General features: G+C 36.9%; 1 protein-coding gene and 1 long non-coding RNA gene across 2 annotated transcripts in view; both read left to right on the top strand.

The window, feature by feature from the left end:
• The window catches only part of LOC134801190 (uncharacterized), a 438628-nt gene that overhangs the window by 143271 nt on the left and 279317 nt on the right, over positions 1-16040 (top strand). The gene's annotated exons all lie outside the window — the stretch shown is intronic.
• Positions 6312-16040, top strand: part of LOC134801137 (octopamine receptor beta-1R-like) — a 60329-nt gene continuing 50600 nt past the window's right edge. The window contains exon 1 of the mRNA XM_063773676.1: positions 6312-7241. Coding sequence (XP_063629746.1) covers positions 6454-7241 — 788 coding nt within the window. The 5' untranslated portion in view covers positions 6312-6453. The remainder of the gene's footprint in view (positions 7242-16040) is intronic.

The following is a 16040-nucleotide window of genomic DNA, read 5'->3' on the forward strand; positions in this document are numbered from 1 at the left end:
AATTGATTGCTATCAAGCAGTTTGTTTCTGTTGAAATGTGACAATAGTTGAATTAGAATAAGTTTCTCGAACACTTTGCTTAATGCCGGTAGTATTGAAATCGGTCTAAAGTTCGTGGGATCTGTTCTTGTTCCTGATTTAAACAGAGGGATAATTTTGCTATGTTTCATAATATCTGGAAAAATTCCAGCATCAATGCATCTGTTGAAAATCTCAGCTAAGTATGGTGTAATTGACTCAATAATGGAATCTAATACTTTGACAGACAGGCCCCAAAGATCTTCTGTTTTCTTTAAATTTAAAGACCTAAAAGTCTTAAGAACTATATTCGGAGAGACATACGAAAATTTGAAGATTTCTGTACATTCTGCCACATTTGTCTTCAAAATTTCTTCAGCGACGTCTGGCGATGAATTAAGGGATCTTGTTGTTTCTACCGGGATATTCGAGAAAAACCGCTCAAAATGATCTGCCACTTCACGGTCAGAACTTACTAAAGTGTCAGCAATTCGTAGGTTGTAGTGCGGATCCTTCAGTTTACGTTTTCCAGTTTCATTGCTGATAACTTGCCATACAGTTTTGACTTTATCGCTGGAATTTAGGATCTTTTTCGACAAATAATCGACTTTAGCGGCGACACACAACATCTTAAAAGATTTAGAATAATTCTTGACGTACTCCAGAAATTCCGGTCTTTTATCAGTTGCCTTTAAATCATATAAGTCGTAGAGCCGGCGTCTTTTCTCGTGAATATCCGGTGTAGCCCAGTCGCTAAATTTAGTCTTGGCCTTGCCTTGCACCTTTTTCTGAATGAAACAGGCATCAAATTCCTTTTTAATACAATTAAACAACTCGGAACTCAAACAGTCAGGGTTTTCCTGGTTCATTCATCATTTTCAGCCTATATACGTCCCACTGCTGGGCACAGGCCTCCTCTCATGCGCGAGAGGGCTTGGGCTATAGTCCCCACGCTAGCCCAATGCGGATTGGGGACTTCACATACACCTTTGAATTTCTTCGCAGATGTATGCAGGTTTCCTCACGATGTTTTCCTTCACCGAAAAGCTAGTGGTAAATATCAAATGATATTTCGTACATAAGTTTCGAAAAACTCATAGGTACGAGCCAGGATTTGAACCCGCGACCTCCGGATTGAAAGTCAGACGTCATATCCACTCGGCCACCACTGCTCCTTTTTCATTATACAGCGTTTAAGGCTACATTCGGATTGCGCCCGCAGCCGTGTTGCTGTTGCAGCGTTAAGAAGCACTACCACCAGTTTTGACATTGACAGATACGCTCGCGTGTAACTTACTTTCTATGCATCTCGCTCGTACTCGCATATTAGTGCAAGCGAGATGTATAGAAAGTAATTTACGTAGACGCGAGCGTATCTGTCAATGTCAAAACTGGTGGTAGCCGTAAAGGTGACTTTCGGATGTCAATTGTAGTTGCATTACTGTTGCGGCGTCGCTGTTGTTGCCGCTGCATCTGTCACCTACTTATTATTCTCTCTTTTTAAGCTAAATTTGCTCTTTACTTTTGTTTTGGTTAAGTTATTTTTTAATGTTATAAATAAATACAATGTAGTAATTCATATAGTATAAGTTAGTACTTAGCAGTCGCTTTGTGTCACCGCCTCAATTTCGGGCAGGCTGAAAATCAGCGCTGAAACCACGCAGTAAAAGGCGGGGCTTCCAGCACATTAGCTGAGACTGTCCAATTGTCACGTAATTTGAGCTTATTTATACATGTACTGTCTAGGTTAAGTATGTATAGCTTAAGTGTGTAAAAATAATTGTAACCTAAGCAGCGTTACTGTTGTACCGTTGCTGCTGGAAACTGCATTGCGGCAGCGGGAAATGGGAGATGTCAGTGACGTCAGTGTCAATATCCTTGATAAAATTACGTCGTTGTTGCCTCCTTACTATCGCGTTACATTAAATTCGTCACTAATTTTATCACGGACATTGACAGTGACATCAGCCGAGTCCCCGCTGCCGCGGTGACACCGCAATAATACTGCCGTTGCAGTCACCATTCGAATGCCACCTTTATAAGGAATGCGTTGTTTATCAAATTGTATATATTTGTATCAACATTTTCATTAAAACCGTAATTGAGGTGGTAATTGAATCCGGAGGGGGACATCGAAATGCAAGGAATGTATATTTATTTCCATCTTTATCGCTCTTGCTCTTGCGGGATTAGAATGAAAAGGATAAAGTTCCTGGAAAGGATGGAAGGAAGGAAGGGAAGGTTAATAATTATAGGTAAAAAGAAAAGCTTATGTTGGCGACCATTTTGAGGTATCATAGGTATATTTATTAAGTAAATAATTTAATACGGAGACTTATACGAAATTTCCGTATGCATACTTTGGAACGTACCTACTCGTACTACCGTATTTATTTTGATTAGTAGATTATTTATGCCTGAGATAGCATCTTATCTCCGGTGTTGGGCGACATTGGCGTTATCTTATTATCTTTATTATTGTTTCGTCAGCGAAAGAGCCTCGTACGCAGTGTGTTCCAAAGGCAGATAAGTGAGACGAGTTGGTAGCATGAGTTAACCAGTATATTCAGGCTGTTTATACTGATAAGTAATTCTTAAGTTTAATAATGTATCATTTGTAAATAGTTACCATTAAGTAGTATTAAGATTGTTGCAATGCCCTAACAGGGTATCATGTACCTACTTTTCATAATGTTTATTGCGATCATGTTCATTACAGAGGATGGTATACTCTGTAATGAACATGATCGCAATAAATATATAAATATGAATAAGCCAAATCGACATATCCTTACATTTGGTAGAGTGCTGATGGAGATCATAACTTCATGTTTACCTATTTTGAAAATTAATGTCGTTTTATTCGTTTTTTTTTATTTTTAAATTTAAATAGTTTTTTATGCTAATTATCTACATAAGCTACTTATTAAATTATACCTAGGTACGTCCGTTTATCTACAATATACGTTTCTTTTATTTGTTTTAAAATGATGACATACAATCTGTTTTTGTAATCTGACCTTATTTTTGTTAAATATTATTTTTAATTATATGATTTTTTAAATCCCAATTTCGATCGAAATCGCATCAGTGTGATGACTGCTGTGCGTACGCATCATCTTCTATTCAATTCAATCATTTATTAATAAAATCACAATTTTACACGTCAACATAATACATATTAATACATTACCATTCCTACATGTCCTAGTCTCCAGTGTTGGCCGAAAGTTAATCCAAATTGAAAATGCTGGCCATTAACCATTATAAATTCAACCGTAATCTGTAATCGTCCTTTACGGTTTAAGGTTCAATTGATAATGGTTAATGGCCAACATTTTCAATTCGCATTAACTTTCGGCCAACACTGCTAGTCTCTCTGAGGCGATGTGTATAAACGCAATGAGAATAACAGTAATAAGATAATCTCATAAAAACACAAACAAGAAGCCGAGCTGAAATTACTCACTCATCGTTATTCTTAAAGGGGCCCACTGATTAACAGTCCGCCGGACGGTATCGGCCTGTCAGTTAGAACAAAATTTTGACAGTTCCGAATAACTGACAGGCAGCTACCGACCGGTGGACTGTTAATCAGTGGGCCCCTTAAGACGTTTCTCGGTTGTATTGTTTTACTGAAGCTGATTCAAGGTATCACTACCACTACACCTTATAAAACAAAGTCCCCTGCGCCGCGGCGTCTGTCTGTTTGTGTGTTTGTTCGCGATAAACTCCAAAACTACTGAACGGATTTTCACGCGAGTTTCACCTATCAATAGAGTGATTCTTGAGCAAGGTTTAGGTGTATAATTTGTTAACCCGTGCGAAGCCGGGGCGGGTCGCTAGTACATATATAAGTTCCGAAAATCACATAAATACCTACGAGTCAGGGTTCGAACTCGCGACCTCCGGATTGAAAGTCGCACGCTCTCGAACCCAGGCCACCAGCGAACCAGAAAGCTTTTGTAGAAATTTTACTTTGTATGGAGACTAAATACTAATCTAACCTTTCATAATTACAGTAAATGACAATAAAAAACACATTCAAGTGTTTACCACCTATATTATAATTGTCCTTGCTTTAAGTCGCTCAAATACACCTTATCTTTTTAAACCGTTTTAAATCTCAATATAACACAATGATTCTTAACTTCAAGACAGATAAACGTTTTTTCTGTTAACTTTTTTGATTCTTAAGTTAGTTCAAATATTGAACTAAGAAAGTTGTGAAATCCTTTTCATGTTCTGTTAGCATTTTGGAAGGTCGGTATGGCTCGTTACTTTAAGGTAATTAATATTCTATTGCTTTTATTTAACTGCGAGACTCTAAAATCTCTAATTATGACAATAGATGAACCATTTATATAAATTTGAATCTAGGTCAGAAATTGTTAAATCTCTCTGGTTAACTCGGAGCATTATTTTATGTTTTTGGGAAAAACTGTGTGGAAATCAAGTATATGCCAAGCCAAAACTAAAAAACATTATTTTTAATGTCCATAAAAGGCTCGGAAAAACGCTCGTCATTTTGAGAACGTACCTACTCGTGACAATGACGTCTGTAGACTGTGAACGAACAATTTCGACTCATAAATTATTAAGGCCCACTTGCACCATTCCACTAACACGGGGTTAACCGGTTAAACCTGGAGTTACCATGGTTACCAGTACCAGTACAATTTGACACTAGGTTAACGGTTTAACAGCTTAACCCCGGGTTAGTGGGATAGTGCAAGTGGGCCTAAGTAGTTATATTTTCAAAATGACGGCCTATAGTTCGTTTTTTTAGCATTAGAAAGAACTTCAAAGAAGGTAAGCGATCTTGACATGTCTTTTAATTGAAAAACGCTTTTTAAAAATCAGTAACTATTACTTATGAAAGCAGAAGAATATAGAAGAATATAAATGATCGTATTAGATTCATAATTGTTACATATTTGCCGTAACTTATTTTTAAAATGTGTTTTTCAATTAAAAGCACATCAAGATTGTTTACCTTATTTCTAATGCTAAAAAAACGAACTATAGTTTTGTTCATAACGTAATATATATATATATATATATATATATATATATATATATATATATATATATATATATATATATATTTCCACATATATGTGGAAAGATAAGAAATATTTTTTCAGAGATTTTTAGGCCAAATTGTACGATGAATTAGTAATAAATGATGAGTAAGTGAATATTGCTCTTAGCGCCACTTGCTGGTTCCCACTAATTCGGGGTTAACCGGTTAAACCGTCAACCCAGTGTCAAATTGTACTGGTAACCATGGTAACTCCAGGTTTAACCGGTTAACCCCCAGTTTGTGAGATGGGACAAGTGGCCCTTACGAACTTATAGTTATTAATTATTATAATAAATCCTTATCATCCACAATGAATGATATTAATTAATTTAGGATATCGGACAACCTGCTATAATTACTTCGGGGAAACCGAAATAGTTATGACAATTATCGAGATATCGTGAGATTTGATATACTAATTACAAAATTGTGCTAGAGTTTAATAATGTGAATAATATTATATGTAGGTATTCTTCACTTTACAAAATGTCTCTTAAATTTTCTCGTTTTATTAAATGCTTGCCCTAATTAATGTTTCTGTTCAGCCAAATTGTTGAATTAGTAAGTTTCTGCACGAATAAAGTCCAAAACATTTATTTCACCGTCTAGTGTTCTATAAAGTACCAATTTAATTAATGTCAATTTAACTGCTGTTCATGCATTGAATAATGAATTAATTTATATATTCTGTTTACATTCATTTGATTTCATTTTATTAACTTTCTTGAAATATGTACATTTTAGTTAATGTTAATGAAACAATCGAGGCTGTGTTAAAATCACTAATGGCATTTTTAAAGCCCCTGTCAAGTCAAAGAAGGCCGTGATAATCGTTTGTCCTTATTTTAACATTTCTGTTTGTTAGAAAGGGACAAAATGTAACAAAGGTATGCTAAGTTTTATGAATAAGGGAGTAAGCGCCTTTGGATACTATCTTTTTGTTATGGGCCTGGTACAGTGTCTCAGTAGCAGATTATTTTATGGCCTAAATGATAAAGATGATGAGTGAGGACTTAATGTTCACAGACAAGAGAGGTTTAAATATGGTACGGACGGCATTAGATCTCGGCACGGTCGCCATGCACGGAAATAGTTATATATTATTAGTGAAATAATAGCTTCAAAGAATATACATGGATTTTTTCTGAATTTAATTAGGCACATACGCGTTGACATAGTTGAGTTGGTAGTGCTTAAGGCCGTTATTCTTATGATTACAAGTTCTTAATGAAATTTCCCTTTGTTCCAGATCGTACGCCATGCTGTTTCGGACCGACCGCCGCCGCCGCTCCACCTTTATCTTAACCAAAGAAATTAATCTCACATAGACGCCATATAACATGTGAACCATGAAACTGGACCTACTCTTTAATATCGACACGTTCGACAACCGCACTGTAGACTTTCGAGACCTCTCCACGTCAATGTATCTCACGGATTCTTACGTCAACAAATCTTTAGAACTTAATGAGACAACCAACGACTTGGTCTACGCACAGTTCGATGATCACCCGATAATTGTAGCTATAATTATCATAAAATGTTTTATTATGCTGTTTATTATTTTAGCAGCGATTTTTGGGAACTTACTAGTCATAGTTTCCGTGATGAGACACAGAAAACTGCGCGTCATCACGAATTATTTCGTCGTGTCGCTCGCGCTAGCCGACATGTTGGTAGCCATTTGGGCGATGTGCTTCAACTTCAGTGTGGAGATTACCAATGGGGAATGGCTGTTCGGATATTTCATGTGTGACGTGTGGAATTCCCTGGATGTATATTTTTCTTCGGCATCAATATTGCATCTGTGCTGCATAAGCGTGGATAGATACTACGCTATCGTACAGCCATTGGACTATCCTTTAATAATGACAACGGGGAGACTAGGGATCATGCTGGCCGTAGTGTGGTGCAGTCCGGCATTGGTCTCCTTTCTACCGATCTTCATGGGATGGTATACGACGGAAGACCACCTGGACTTCAGGAAAAGACACCCAAAAGTGTGCAGTTTCACTGTGAACAAAGTGTATGCCGTGATTTCGAGTAGTGTGAGTTTCTGGATCCCAGGAGTGATAATGTTGTTTATGTACTATAGAATCTATGTGGAAGCTGATCGACAGGAGAGGATGTTGTACAGGTAAGACTATTTTATAATACTACACATATAGACATATCTCTATTTGTTAACCTATTCGAGAATGGTAGACTTTTGACGCCTTAACAGTTTTGAATGATTCACGGTTAGTTTCTCTAGACTTATCTTCAGTTACCCGTGAACAATAGTTTCTCTAGACTTATCTTCAGTTACCCGTGAACAATAGTTTCTCTAGACTTATCTTCAGTTACCCGTGAACAATAGTTTCTCTAGATTTATCTTCAGTTACCCGTGAACAATAGTTTCTCTAGACTTATCTTCAGTTACCCGTGAACAAGATGCATGTAACTGCGTCGAAATATCGGGAGCTCGAAAACAATACAAAAGGTAATCACGGTCCATATCCCGGTCGATATGTCTTTTGACGCCTTGTCTGTTCGCTAGGTACAGACAGCGTCATATAGTTGGTAGTATTCAAATAGTTCGGTACACCATATAATGTATGGCGTAGCGAACTATTTGAATACTTTGAATGCTACCTACTATACGACACTGACTGTACGTACTATTGATCTTGACTGTACTATGGAATGTTGTAGGTATACACTGTCAAAATTTTCTCCATGTATAACATTTTCGGGGCAATTTAGTATGATTACTGGGAAAAGTTTATAATAATTATAGTTAGGTACGTTCATTCATATTACCTATACTTAGGTAAGTCTGAAATCACGCTAATAAATATTACACGTACGAATTCCGAGTAATTGCTTATGAAGTTAGAATTTCTATCTTCAAATTGGTATAGGTAGTTCGAATTTATGTGGTAATCTCCATTATAATTCAATTAAGACTGGAATTATATTAACCCGGAAATAATACAATGTTTTGGTTCGGCACGCAATGCTCAGTGCAACTATTGTAAAATGAATATAGGGGAGAGGGGGGCAGCCTGGTACACTTTTTACCTTAATTGTCATAGTTCAAAATATTACCTATTGAATCCAGTTTTAAGCCTCTACACAACAACCTACATTATTAACCTATGTAATTACTGCATTTGCACATATATAAAGCTAAAGATAAAAGTACAAATTAGATTTTTGCTACTCAAGGAATAATGTTCGATACTGCCCCAAGAGTGGGTAGCTTTGAACTTACGTGGGGTAGATTTGAAAAATGGGCTGTAACGGCAATAATATCGAGATGTACGCGTTTTTTTTATCTGTACTTGGCACAGTTTGTCACTAGAAATAAACGTGTTAACATTTTACTCGTGTAATTTACAGTTACAACAAAGATGGGGTAGTTTTGTACATTAATGTTTTTTGGAGTGTTCAAAGGTGCCTCAGTGGGGGTACCTTTGAAAAGTATTGAAATCTTACAAAAGCTACCCCCATGAGGCAGTTTTGAACATAACATTGTTCAAAACTACCTCAATAATGTTGCAACAGCGGAGTATATGAGTATTTAATATTTATTATATTTTGGTTCTCTGTGATTCTCCTTTTTAGGGTTCCGTACCCAAAGGGTAAAACGGGACCCTATTACTAAGACTTCGCTGTCCGTCCGTCCGTCCGTCCGTCCGTCCGTCCGTCCGTCTGTCACCAGGCTGTATCTCACGAACCGTGATAGCTAGACAGTTGAAATTTTCACAGATGATGTATTTCTGTTGCCGCTATAACAACAAATACTAAAAACAGAATAAAATAAAGATTTAAATGGGGCTCCCATACAACAAACGTGATTTTTGACCAAAGTTAAGCAACGTCGGGAGTGGTCAGTATTTGGATGGGTGACCGTTTTTTTTTGCTTTTTTTTGTTTATTTTTTTGCATTATGGTACGGAACCCTTCGTGCGCGAGTCCGACTCGCACTTGCCCGGTTTTTTTTTATAATACTGTACCATTTTTACTTGTTCTTTATCAATAAACTGCAATGTTTTAATTATTTATAGAATAGTACTAATTTAATATTTTGTAATATTGTACTGAAATACAAAATTCTAATAAATATTATATTAAACAAGACTAATCGTATTAAGTACTGAACTACTTAGTTCATGGAATTTAGGTAAATGCATTATTAGCATTTACTAAAATAATTAAAATACATATTATTACGGTTTCAATTTACATACTAAATGCCCTTCGAGCAACACCGGCTTCCGACACATCGGAAGGGACGGGCCCAAGCGATATCTCACCGTACAAATCTTTCTGCCATTTTTCGCGGGGGGAAAGGTGCACACAGTCGCACTTCTCACACACTTACATACCTTTAATCCAATCTGTAATGACGACACAAATACATAGAAAATGACACACGTCAAAGACAAATCTTGCAAACCTCGATCTCTTTTTGTGTACGGACGAGTGACAAGTGTCACAACACGCACACTAACACATTTTCGTTGAAGTATGTTATTGTATTCTGAGAGATGAGAAGTCGGATTTGTCGCTCGACCGATCCGCAATTTGTACTGAGCGAGCAAAATCGATAAATCCAACAATATCATGAGACTAAAATATAATAATTGTGTTTGAATGTAATTAAACGTATGATATGTAAAAAAAATATTACATGTGAAATGTAACACTTTCTTTTTGTAAACTTGATGTCCCCGACCTCTTTTTATAACAAAAAACTGAGCAAACAGGCATTTTGGTGCAGCAGTGTTCACGCGCGCGTCTGGACTCGGTCTAGTGAAAAATCCAAGTGCAACTAGTTTTATTACCCGCGGTAGATTAGATTGACGCGCTAATCTTGTACCTCGGCAGAGGGGAAATAGTGCGAATGCCGCCTCCCTTCCGTGTTGCTCGAAGTAAATGCCAGTCAATATCGGGGCAGATATGAACATTTCTTATGGCCGGGGTAGTTTTGAACAGACTGCTAATCAAAACTGCCTCCTATTTATTTTCATAACTACCCCAACACCTACTTAAAAAAATAAACGTCGTTATTTTGTAGAAACATTGCAAATTTTGATTATTCATCCTTCGTCACTAAACATAATAGATTGTTTTATCTAATAAATTAAGTTTCACTAACCACTTCCTTCAAATACAGCTTGAGAAACCTTACAAATCTGCACAAATAACGCTAACGGGTAGCATCGAAAACAAACTAAGCTACTGGTTCGTTCATGTTCTGTCAAACTTCAAATATGTCAGGTGACAGTTGTGTGGGTCGATGTTGCAAGCCCAAAATATGGATTTGGATCATTATTGCATCAAAAATACATTTTTAAACGCATATGTTCTAAGCTGCCTCCAGTGATAGCTACCCCCCTCTCCCCTAATTAAAATACAATGCGTTTTATAAGAATTATAAGGTATCAGCCTGCTACCATGCCATGAAGGTATCTATTTAAAAATAAACCTTTTCCTCGAATTGAGAGCCTATTTCCCTTAAATTTTTAAATCGGTTATAAATACAAGCGGACGGTTGCGTCCATTCATTGGCCACCGCGCGCCGCCGAGTCTATTACAGGCTATACAAGCAGTGTCAGGTAAGGTGGTGGTACTAGTGCTCGACATGCTAATGTCCAATAGATGACACCCTGCTGTCACCTCTATTAACAATGACTTAAGTTTCAATATGACATGTACAGGGACCGCGTCGAGCACCAGTACCACCACCTTAGGGCGACAACGTTTTTCGTGGCTGTGTAAGCCATACAAACATTTATGAATTTTATGATTTTTAAATTCTGTTATGAACTGTATTCACGCAAAAAAATTACTATATATAACTTCTGAGTACTTGTGAGTACCGTAAAAGGGGGTGAGTAGGTTTCGCGGGGAGAGGTGGGTTATGAATGGGGAGAGAAGGTTTGAGAGGGGGGTGAGAAGGGATTTTAAGGCTACAAAAATAATGTATTCCAATTTAAAATGGAGCTATAGTAATACGCATAATAAAAAAAATCAATCCAACAATCTTCCAAAATCACCTTTGTATGAAAACCCCTCTCACCCCAAATACGAGGCACTCCGGGGTGAGGTGAGTTTTCCTCTTTATCGTCAAAGTTATGAAATGGAACTACCGAAAATAAAATAAAAACTAAAATACAAACGTCCGGAACACTTATTATATACACCATTCAGTTTTCATATGTAAAAATAAAATGTTATCGATGTTTGAATTTCAGTTTTGACCCTACTCACCCCATTTTACGGTAGCTATCGAAAATCTTTTGGAACCGCTTAAAGCTGTAATTGATTTAAGTTAATTCGAAATCCCTTTATTCATTTTATTGTAGTTCACAGTTTTCACAGAGGGTTTATTAAGAGGGGGTGTAAAGGGGGTGTAATTATGGAATTAAAAGGAAACAAAAGCTACGGAAACAAAACTTGCGACAGAAGATTTAACCATCGCGCGGGTTTTTTTTGTAAACTTAAACTAAAAACTTTTCACCTTTCCTTTTATTTGGGTAAGGTACCTACTCTAAAAGTATAAGTAAGTATGTTAAAAATTTTGCTCTTCAGATCCCTCGGCTATATAACTAGCTGTTTTATATTCATATTATACCGCTATGATATACAGGGTAACGATATACAACTGGAAATAAATGAAAATTTGTCTTTTTTTTCTATGGAGCCAACTTTAACGTTTTACTTAGAGTCTGCGCTTGAAAATATTGTCTAGTTTCGGTGTTACTTCTTTTCATGGCATTTTCCCTTGATTAAAACGTGCAAAAATACAATTATAAAACCTAACATTTTCCCTTGCCCCTCTCTTAACATTGCCTCGTACCCATTTCTTTTCTTCATCATTTTAACCAGTTTCGTATTCCGTTCACGCTTGGATTTCCATATTTTTCAGTTGAGCGAGTTTTGTTCTGCGGATACAAATAGTGCTTACACGTGACCTTGGCTCGTTGGAGTTTATTGAAATCTAAATAGGATTTTATAAGAACAGTCGAAGAAAGTCGATAATAATCGGCTTCTAAACGGCCTATGAAACAAACTTTTGGATCTGGCTGTACTCGTACGTTAGCAGTCTTATTTTCTAGTGCTAATACACATATTTATTTGTTACACAAACGGGTCTACCGCGATTTCATTGTTTTTTACCTTAAATTCCGACGAGTGCCTTAAGTTCCGGTGAGTTGCACCAGCTGTGGTCACGGAAAGACTAACGTCCCAGCAAATGTCAACGGAGATATAAATAAAACACCACTAAACTACCCGAAATTAGTTTATCAAATTAGTTTGTGTAATTAAATATATGTACAAAACGCGAGAGTTTAATGTGCTAATACAGCTAATGTAGACTGACCGAAGCGTAGAGTGATGAAGCCACGATGCTTTTGAGCGAACAACGAACATCGCCCGAATGTAACGTAGGCGATGCTATCTCCCGACACGGAATTGTGAATGGTGTGAGGTTGGCTTCGTATTTGACCAAATGACGAAGGGTAATATCAAAAATCCATTGAATGTGTAAGATGTGTAAAGTCATAGAAATACATAGACGGCTAATCCCTTGACATGGTTGTAACCAAAATACTGTTTGTTTTCGTAGTCGACTACTAGATCTAGCGTCAAGAAGCGGATTTATCAGATAAGTATCGCTACTTAATTGACACTAGATGTCGCGAGTTTCGCGACAAACGAAAAGTGTATTGCTCAACCATTTACAACTAATATTACAAGCGGAAGTAGTTGAAAATAGTTCCAGGCGTTTCTTCAAACAAAAACGTCACTTTTGAGACTGACATATCCGATACATATCGTATCCTAATATTTGACATGTATTAAACTTCGAATCGGGCCGCTATTCTTTTACACCCTTAGAGGATATAACCAAACGGAGACGCTATCTCTATAATTTTCGGTACAAAATAGTCTGCCGTTGTTGTTAGTTTGGAAATAAATATAAACAAACTATAAATAATCATAGAATTTATAATTCTACTTTACCCATCTATTCTTAACCGCTCATTTTATTTCTCACTAGCTTCTACTCGCAACTAGATCTTTGTGAAATGATGATGATGATTTAAAAACTATCCCATCTCCTATCCCGGGTCTCAAACTATATCTATACCCAATTTCATTTAAATCGGTTCAGCGGTTTAAGCGGGAAGAGGTAACAGACATACAGACAGTTATAATTTCGCATTTATAAAATCATAACCCTCCTTTTGCGTTGCCGTAGTCGGGTAATGAGTATGGAAACCGTCTCAAAATTCCACCCTGTATATTTATAATCGCCATACGTTCTCCTAATTACACGGTAAAATTCTACGCACTGCATCTAAACGTTATTTACTGTACAATTTTGAACCATATGACACTTGAAACTGAGTTGATATTCCTTTAAAACCGAATTGCGGTTAAATCCTTTACGCAAATGGTCTTGTTTAAAATTTCAGTAATTAATAGTTGCAAAGTTATAATACCTATGACTAAAGTTAGCGCCGGAGCGGAATTCTGATTTTTAAAATATGTCATGGATTTGACATTGAAATGGAAATACTCTCAGTGTATATACTTGTGCTATTTGAGCGTTTAAAAAAAATACCTACCGAAAACCTGATTATTGCAAATCTGGACTGTTGCAGAATCTGCAGCATTCTCCATTGTATCATTTAAAAAAAATCCAAATATATCCGTTCCATTACGTCACGTTTTATTGTAAAAAAAAATTCTTGTATGTGCGTAGTGGTAACTAAAATTTCCATACAAGGGACAATTTTTTTAGCATCAGGATTGAATAATGCCCGTGATTGTGAGTTGTAAGAACCCAAGAAGATCTGGCTCCAATTTCACCACGGTGACAGGTGCGACAATTGTAAAACATCACTGTTGCTGACGTCACAGGCATCCATGGGCTACGGTTACCGCTTACCATCGGGCGGGCCGTATTCCTGTTTGCCACCATCATTGTATTATTAAAAAAAAACTTTATTATATCGGAAAAAAACAGATATTTCTCTTGCTAAGTTTATGACAATTGTCAAAAGAAACACTACAATTGTCACGAAATTCCGACATATAACTCATTACCTGTCAAGAATTACCTACAATTCTTCTAAATCTTGACAATTGTCAGAAACTTCGCAAAAGAAATATCTGTTTTTTCCGATATAATACAGTTTTTTTTAATAATACAATGATGGTGGCAAACAGGAATACGGCCCGCCCGATGTTAAGTGGTAACCGTAGCCCATGGATGCCTGTGACGTCAGCAACAGTGATTTTACAATTGTCGCACCTGTCACCGTGGTGAAATTGGAGCCAGGATGTGTGGGAATCTAGTTATAGCTTTTTTGGAAAACGGTCAATTATTGGTGTGAGCCGAGCGTGATGCAAGAGCAAAATTGCCCCATATCAAATCATTAATATATTTTTTTAACTTGTATGCCACCGGGCGTTAAATCGGTAAAGTTGAGGTTATCTATAGAAATTAATTGCGAGTTAGTTTTATTACTTTGGATTAATTAATTTGGCTTCTGTATGAGAAAAGTTACTTACGCGTTAAGGTATTCAATTTGGGTTAATATCGAGATTTGGAAGGCATTAATTAAGCTTTATTAGGCGTATATTTGATTGATTTAATTTTTTGTCAGTATTAAGGTGACATTTGGATTTCGACATTAATAAAGGATAAAATGAGTGACGGATGATTGTTCTAATTTCTAAAGGGGCCCACTGATTACCAGTCCGCCGGACGATATCGGCCTGTCAGTTGATCGGAGCTGTCAAATTTTTGTTCTAACTGACAGGCCGATATCGTCCGGCGGCCTGTTAGTCGGTGGTCGGCTTAATCGGGACAACCAGGGGACAACAGTACGGCAAGCAACGACATCAATTCACACTGTCGCAATCCGAATATTAAAAATAAAAATAAATAATAAATAAATATTATAGGACATTTTTTACACAAATTGACCAAGCCCCACGGTAAGCTCAAGAAGGCTTGTGTTGTGGGTACTCAGACAACGATATATATAATATATAAATACTTAAATACATAGAAAACAACCAAGACTCAGGAACAAATATTTGTATCATCATACAAATAAATGCCCTTACCAGGATTCGAACCCGGGACCATCGGCTTCATAGGTAGGGTCACTACCCACTAGGCCAGATTAGGGTCGTCACCTTTAAGCAAGTATTTTAGCGCTGTATTTTCTAAAAACAAATAAATAATCTTACGCAAATCCTCCTAGCCAGACAGTAAGGGGCTGTCCATAAATTACGTCATCGATTTTTGACGATTTTGATCGATGACGACCCTATAATCATCCAAAAATCACGCTTCAAATGACCCCATTTCCTCCTACTTCATGCTACCGTCATCCGATGTCCAGACCCCCCCCCCCCCCCCCCTAATTTGAAATGACGTAATTTATGAATAGCCCCTAAGGTCAATAAAGCTTGTGTTGTGTGCCTACCCGAGCATAGGCCAAAGGTGTGGCGCCATCTATTCGAGAATGAATTCTTGATTTCCGGTGCACGTTTTTTCCTTAGACTTTATTTATCTTATCTATACGCAGTTACATACTTATATTTTTGCTACCGACTAGGCTATGAAATAGAAGAGGCATGATCCTATTACACTTCTAGAGCTAGGTCAAACTGTAGTTAGTTTCAGTTGGTTCTCTTTACCCAAGCCTACCTATTCGCTTTACACAAAATATAAAAATGTAGTTACCATTTACAATAAAACGAGAAAACGTTCGTATATTGAACTTGGCGCGTGCTCTGCCGCGCACATGAATTGCCCTTTTCTATTTTAGGCACGTGTTTTATATAGCGAAGTTAAGTTTAGGTGAGGTATTCTTTTTATATTGTTGTACCTAGGTAACTTCTATGTATTAGGTTTATTT

This window comes from Cydia splendana, chromosome 21 (genome assembly GCF_910591565.1).
Source record: "Cydia splendana chromosome 21, ilCydSple1.2, whole genome shotgun sequence".
Classification (NCBI taxonomy): Eukaryota; Metazoa; Arthropoda; class Insecta; order Lepidoptera; family Tortricidae; genus Cydia; species Cydia splendana.